At 44.2% G+C, this 7,291-nt stretch overlaps 1 protein-coding gene across 1 annotated transcript in view; it reads right to left on the bottom strand.

Annotated features, from left to right (window-relative positions):
- Positions 1 to 540: 540 nt before the first annotated feature.
- hcn1 (hyperpolarization activated cyclic nucleotide-gated potassium channel 1) overlaps positions 541 to 7,291 on the bottom strand; it is a gene marked incomplete at both ends in the record, with an annotated part of 34,598 nt that continues 27,847 nt past the window's right edge. The window contains 1 exon segment of the mRNA XM_084324991.1: positions 541 to 1,673. Within this exon segment, the coding sequence (XP_084181117.1) occupies positions 541 to 1,673 (1,133 nt within the window).

The raw sequence follows: 7,291 nt of genomic DNA, 5'->3' as shown, positions 1-7,291 counted from the left end.
TTCCACAGTGGTGCCAAAAGCTGCTGAACAAGAGAATGCAATTCGTTCCTCTTCTTATAGGTAAAAAAAAATTAAATAAAGGAAATAGTCATTGTCAGGATCCACATTGCATTCCAGTTACAAAAACAGACAAATAAAATAAAAATGAAAACCAAAACAAGAAAACGTCCATACATTGTATATGTTTCTTTATATTTCTCTGAAAGGAAGACTCATGTTTATACTAGAGCTTTTAAATAGTCATTTCCAAATATTCTAGTTGGATTTACACATATATATATATATATCTATATATATTTGTTTAATATACATTCTTAAGTTTAGGGAGACAATGTGTCTAAAATATAATACAAGGGCAGTCTGTACAGGATTTCTATGAGGTTTATCTTTTTCAGAAGAAACTTGGAGAGAAACAAAAATAGTGAAGTTCGTCGTTTTTCTTCCATCCCCTCTGTTGTATCTCTGTGTTTTGAAAAATGAATTGAAACATATAGAAGTTAAAAAAAAAAAAAAAAAAAAAAAAAAAACAGAGACATGAGATCATAAATTCGACGCAAACCGCATTTTGTCTTGCTCGGTCTCTGTACTGCTCAGGACAGAATCTCTCCTAGAGCCGGGTGATCTATCCCTGTGCTGGGCCGGGGTGGATGATGCTGCCGCCGCCGCCGCCCCCGCCGCCGCCGAGCGCACCGGGGGCAACGCTCCCGACGACATCTGGCGGAACAGGTTGACCCGCTGGGGCACTGTGGTGCGGAGGCCGCTCTGCAGACCCGTCCCCTGGATCGGCGCCGCCGCCGCCACCGCCACCGGGGGGGGCACCATGGAGGCCAGAGAGTCCCCTGAGGCCGGGTGCGCTCTGGGCCCCAGGGACGCGTCGTGTGGCAGGGAAGGCTGGGAGGCCGACAGGTGGCGCACGTCTCGACTCAAGCTCCCCGACTGGAGAGCCTGTGTGCTCTTGTGGATGTCTCCCCTCTGGGGCGAGGGGACCTGTTGTTGTTGTTGTTGTTGATGCTGCTGCTGTTGAGGTGATTGTTGTTGTTGTTGTTGTTGTTGTTGTTGTTGCTGCTGCTGTTGTGTTGCGGAGGCTACAGCTGACGCAGCGGGCTGCTGGGTGAGCTGCTGCTGTGTGGAGAGAGGCTGCTGGATGAGGGACAACTGGGAGGCAGTGGGCGAGCCGTACTGGAAGCTGGTACGGCCGGCCAGAGGGGTCTGCACAGGCGAGCTGCACACAGCAGCCGTGAAGGAGCAGGGCGACATGATGGCACTCTGCAGCGGCGTCTGGGGGTTGGAGGAGGAGGACGAAGGCAGGTTGACCTGGGAGACACTAGGGGCGGGGAAGATCCCCGGCATGCCCACGGCGGCAGTCGGCAGGATGCGAGCGGCAGTGGCATTGGCGATAGCCGAAGCACTGTAGATCATGGGGACGGGGGACTGCTGGAATTGGTTGCCGGTGATGGCGGTGGCGAAGGGCGGCTGCGCCGGTGAGTTAATGACGGAGTTTCCAGACATTGGCGTTGAGTTCATCCCGCCGATGGACTGCTTGCGGTCCACCATCATGACCATCTCCCTGTCCTGACGGATTATCTGCTTCAATATCTCGTTCTCCTGCGTGTTGAACACGCCGGCGTTCAGGTCCTTCTGGAACTTCTGCAGCAGCAGCGAGTTCTTCTTCCCTGTTGGGGTTCAATCAAGAGAGGTGAGCGCGCAGCCATGGTGGACTTCGGTCAAGCTAAATCACAGGGTACAGGACAGGGACGCTAAAGACGGAGTTTGTAAGTACGAAAGCACAGCCTCTGGAGTACATTTGCTCAAGCGTGTTGTTGTCTCTAGAATAGAGGGTCTGTAAAGCTCTTTTGGTGTCTGACCTCGACCAGCTTTTGAAAGTGCTTCACGCTAGAGCTTAATTTACCAATCTCCCTCCATTCATGATTACATTTCAAGACTTTTTCAATGCTTAAAATCTTACAAACTGCATCTTTACGTCCGGTAACGGATGGTGGAACTGGATATGAGGTGTCAGTAACATTAAATGACAGTGACTATGGTAAATCTAAGGTTTGGCAGGAGAGACAGGTCTGTTATGACACACGTTACTGATGGTGGTGGGACATGTGTGATGTCACAGACGGATGTGAGGATTATGAGATCAGAAAGAATACCTGTCATACCCACCAAAGACAGACATAAAGTCATTGTGCATTTTCTATTGCAAACTACAGCATGGCACTCTAATAATCGTTTTACTTCACAACCACAACCACAACTAACCTAAACACACGCAAGAGCCGAACGATATGGAAAGAAATATCATATTGCCTTTTCACGTGTATTGTAATTGCGTTATGATTCGTGATATTAGAGGGAATGGTGTTTTTATTGTCATTATTTTCATTTCCACTGAAAAAAATATTAAAATAACAATGTGATTCTTGTGTGGGTCTGTTGTTTTCTCACGTCTTTAGAATACAATTTGATGGCCGGGGCATCTCTGCAGCACCATAACGCTTAATTTAGAATGGCAATATTGCAGTCTAGAGATTTGATTTGATTACGGTACTGTAATTGTTCAGCCCTAACAATAACCGAAAAAACAAACAAACATGTCTCCGTACTCTACCTCAACACCAACAGGCTCAGATGACAAATGTTATTATAAATTCTGAAACTTATTGGGTCACATCATCACCCAGTCACCTTACCGTGTAATCACAAGATTATGAATAATAAAGTGCATATTAACGTTCATAAATTCATATTTACCCAGGGTTCACTGGAGATCATCATTTATATTTAATTCCCCTTCGCTGCTACACTGACGGAACAGAAAGCCACTACCTTGTGCACTAGTGTTCATATTTTACAGGGTTATTACGCAGCTCTGCTTCCCCGAATTCATAAAAACTGCTTTTAGTAAGTGCTATGATTATGGATGGTATAAAGGGGGTGAAACCTCTCCCAGCCTGTCTGTCACAAGTCATAAGATATGTGGCCATCAGTGCTTGACAGATGGCATCTTTGGAGAAAAAAAAAAAACACTTTTGTGGGTTTTCTGTGGGGAAAAAAGCTCTGGAATATCGTTGAGTGGTACTAAGGCCCTCTGGAGAAACACTCCATTTGACAATGCATTAAAAAGTCACATTCTAGCCCTAACTCCGCCTCTTGGCCCTAACTCCGTCTCTTAGACCTAACTCCGCCTCTTAACCCTAATGCTACCTCTTAGCCCTAACTCTGCCTCTTAGCCCTAACTCTGCCTCTTAGCACCAACGCAGCCTCTTAGCCCTAACTCTGCCTCTTAGCCCTAACTCTGCCTCTTATCCCTAACTCTGCCTCTTAGCCCTAACTCTGCCTCTTATCCCTAGCTCTGCCTCTTAGCCCTAACTCCACCTCTTATCCCTAACTCTGCCTCTTAGCCCTAACTCTGCCTCTTAGCCCTAACTCTGCCTCTTATCCCTAACTCCACCTCTTATCCCTAACTCTGCCTCTTATCCCTAACTCCACCTCTTATCCCTAACTCTGCCTCTTATCCCTAACTCAGCCTCTTAGCCCTAACTCCACCTCTTATCCCTAACTCCACCTCTTAGCACCAACGCAGCCTCTTAGCCCTAACTCCACCTCTTATCCCTAGCTCAGCCTCTTAGCCCTAACTCTGCCTCTTATCCCTAGCTCAGCCTCTTAGCACCAACGCAGCCTCTTAGCCCCAACGCCACCTCTTAGCACCAACGCAGCCTCTTAGCCCTAACTCAGCCTCTTAGCACCAACGCAGCCAGATTTATTTATAGGAGGTTTTCCTTTTTGGATTGTTGACCTTTGTCTGCGGTGAACGGCGGTCTGAAAACCTTTGTGGGTAAGGATGACGGAGTGAGATTTTAATGTGCTGAAGGCCACAGCTCATCAATCACTGAGGGCGTGCTGAGAATTAACTCTATACAGAACAGAGTGAGTATTTCTAACTCTCAGCTGTATGCTGCATCAACCTTTTTTCCTCGGTTACATAAGTGGAAAGAGAATCATATCCACTTGTGTGATAATGAAACTAAAGCAAGCAATGCCGACAAATTAAAATGTTAGATTAATTTCAGATGGTTTGATGATATCAATAACACTAAAATGATGAAATATGGATGTAGACAAATCATGATTGTAAAAACAACTAAGATATGGTTCTGTGTCCCTTTGAAGTCTACAGGTAATCCAGGTCTTCACTTGAAGTGTTTCAGTTCCTGTGTAAAGAGACTATACTAAACTACAGGGTTTGGGTGACTAAAGGCTAAAGCTAACAATAAAGCTAAAAGCTAAAAGCTAAAAACTAAAAGACACTGACAGTAAGGCTACAGATGACTTACACGGCAAACTTCATGGCATGTTTAAAGGTGACAAGGTCAAACACTGCAAATGGGAAGGACATTATTATGATGTTATTTTTTCAAAACGTAATCTATGTGGTTTAAGGGTAGGGACATACTGCAGTCATCTGACAGAGCCTTTGCAAGACAACTTTAACCCTTTCACCGCCGCACTACCAAACGGTTAACCCTTTCACTGCGACAATACACAGACGGTTAACCCTTTCACTGCCACACAACAGCCGGTTAACCCTTTCACGGGCACACGACAGAAGGTTAACCCTTTACTAAAGGCCACACGACACTAAAGGGTTAACCTTCTGTCGTGTGGCCGTGAAAGGGTTAAGTGCGGCTGGTGTTCCGAGGTCTGCGTTGAACGAGGGTCACACATGACACGAGGCAAACATCTCCTTATGTTGTGCAGTATGTTCAACCAGTAGCCTATAGCAAGCTTTCAACAAGCTGTCATTCCTAACTTGACAGCTTATAGCCCAGGGGGGCGCAGTTTTACCTTCTCAAAAACTCTAATGTACTGTGTGATGTTGTAGGTTAGTTTCAAACTGTATTGGAACCAGACCAAATATAATATAGTGCATGCATTTACACTTTAACAGCTCTTCGCGGGCAGCCAGAAACGTTTCTGTGAGAATGCCTGCTTTAGATAGACCAACCTACAGTGTACTCAACAGGTGGGGTGAGGCTGGACTCTTAAACAAGCGAAGACATTGATAATATTAATATTTAAATATGAACATTTGAGATATTGCTTAAAATCTTGTAAATGCCAGTCACCATTAAACAGTTTCCACTGATGAAACTTCAGATAAGGGTCTAATTACTATCTGAAGTGGATTCAATGATTTTTACTTCTGGCAGTGATCTTAGTCTTTCAAATCACTATGGATCCAGCCAACCAACCGAAAAGTGCAAACCACAACCATAAGCAAAAAAAAGAATAAATGGACCCAGAAGTGAAAATAGAACCGTATTCTCAAGAATGACTACCTCCATATTACAAATGTGGAAGAACATAAAAAAATAAAAACAAAGACAAACATTCAAAAAATAAAACACAGAAAAACACAGAGTTAACTAACAAAAAACATTGATATTGGTAACAGAACATTTTAACAATGAAGGACATGTTCAGTACAAATATAACAAACAACAAAACGTGTCTGTAATCAAAAATGGAGAATCAGACATTTCAGGCTCTAACTTAAGGTTACAGAGAAAGAGCCATAGTTACCTCAACCTCTTTGACTTGGTGTCAGTAATTTAATCAATCTAATCTAATCAATTCGACCATTTGAAAGAGGATAGAATGGCCCTTATATTTCCTCTCTGGTGCAATGCTTTGGGACAGTGTTGTCTTTTGGTCAAAATTATGCAGAGATTCAGCCTTTCCTCTAGCGCCGCAGCAGAGAGCAAGAGCAGGTGGACTGGCGTGTGTGTGTGTGTGTGTGTGTGTGTGTGTGTGTGTGTGTGTGTGTGTGTGTGTGTGTGTGTGTGTGTGTGTAGGTGTGTGTGTGTGTGTGTGTGTGTGTGTGTGTGTGTGTGTGTGTGTGTGTGTGTGTGTGTGTGTGTGTGTGTGTGTGTGTGTGTGTGTGTGTGTGTGTGTGTGTGTGTGTGTGTGTGCGTGCGTGTGTGTGTGTGTAGGTGAAAGAGAGAGAGGGACAGAGAGAGAGGGAGAGAGAGAGAGAGAGAGAGAGAGAGAGAGAGAGAGAGAGATAGAGAGAGAGAGAGAGAGAGAGAGAGAGAGAGAGAGAGAGAGAGAGAGAGAGAGAGAGAGAGAGAGAGAGAGAGAGAGAGAGAGGGAGAGAGAGAAAGAGACAGAGAAAGTGATAAAAAGAGACAGAGAGAAAGAGACAGATAGAGACATACAAAGAGAGAGACAGAGAGATAGAAAGAGACAGATAGAGAGAAATAAAGACAGGGAGAGAAAGATAGAGAGAGAGAGAGAGAGAGAGAGAGAGAGAGAGAGAGAGAGAGAGAGAGAGAGAGAGAGAGAGAGAGAGAGAGAGAGAGAGAGAGAGAGAGAGAGAGAGAGAGAGAGAGAGAGAGAGAGAGAGAGAGAGAGAGAGAGAGAGAGAGGTAGATACAATGAGACAGAGAAATAGAAAGAGACAGGGAGTGAGAGAAAAAAAGTGGGATGTGAGTGTTTTTGGTGTGTGTGTGTGTGTGTGTGTGTGTGTGTGTGTGTGTGTGTGTGTGTGTGTGTGTGTGTGTGTGTGTGTGTGTGTGTGTGTGTGTGTGTGTGTGTGTGTGTGTGTGTGTTGTGTGTGTGTGTGTGTGTGTGCAGGTGAACTTTGACTGAGGTATTTAATGGGAAAGAGGCAAACAGAGGATGCAAGCATGGAGCTCCATCTCTTCAGCAGGTGGTCAACATGACTCTAAAAATAAGCACAACATAAAGCAGCTTAAAGGGGAACTATCTTATAAATGGCCTTTTTGAGTGTTTAGCATTGTTTCCTAGCTATGTGAACTTATATTAATATGATCTATGTCTCAAAATTCTCATATTGGCGCATTCTTCCAATTCTCCTCTCACAATATTCACCCTCACTGAACTGAGTCATTTGAAAATGTGCCCTATATGTGATGTCATAAAGACACCGCTGCATGTTAATGTGCAAGGTGAACCAGAACGTGCGCAGTGGTTTAGGAGCCCAGGCTCAAAACAGCTCGAGATCTTGAGGTAGAAAAATGCTGTTTTTGAGGACTTGATTAGAAATACAAAACAATGAATAAAAGAAATATATATATTACAGAGGTGTTCCATAGACTCACAGGAATTGTGTAAAAGTGCCCAAATAGTGAAAGAAATAGTAAAATAGTTCCCCTTTAAATAAAACTCACCTCCCTTTAAACTTGCTTAATAAGGACTAGATCATCTCTAGTATTTGTTTGGGGGCGGGGGGAGAAACTAATTAAATTTAAAATTTAAA

The sequence above is a fragment of the Notolepis coatsorum genome (genome assembly GCF_963971535.1).
Source record: "Notolepis coatsorum genome assembly, chromosome: 11".
NCBI classification, from domain to species: domain Eukaryota; kingdom Metazoa; phylum Chordata; class Actinopteri; order Aulopiformes; family Paralepididae; genus Notolepis; species Notolepis coatsorum.
The sequence above is the reverse complement of the archived record's forward strand: the minus strand, read 5'-3'. Positions and strand labels throughout refer to the sequence as shown.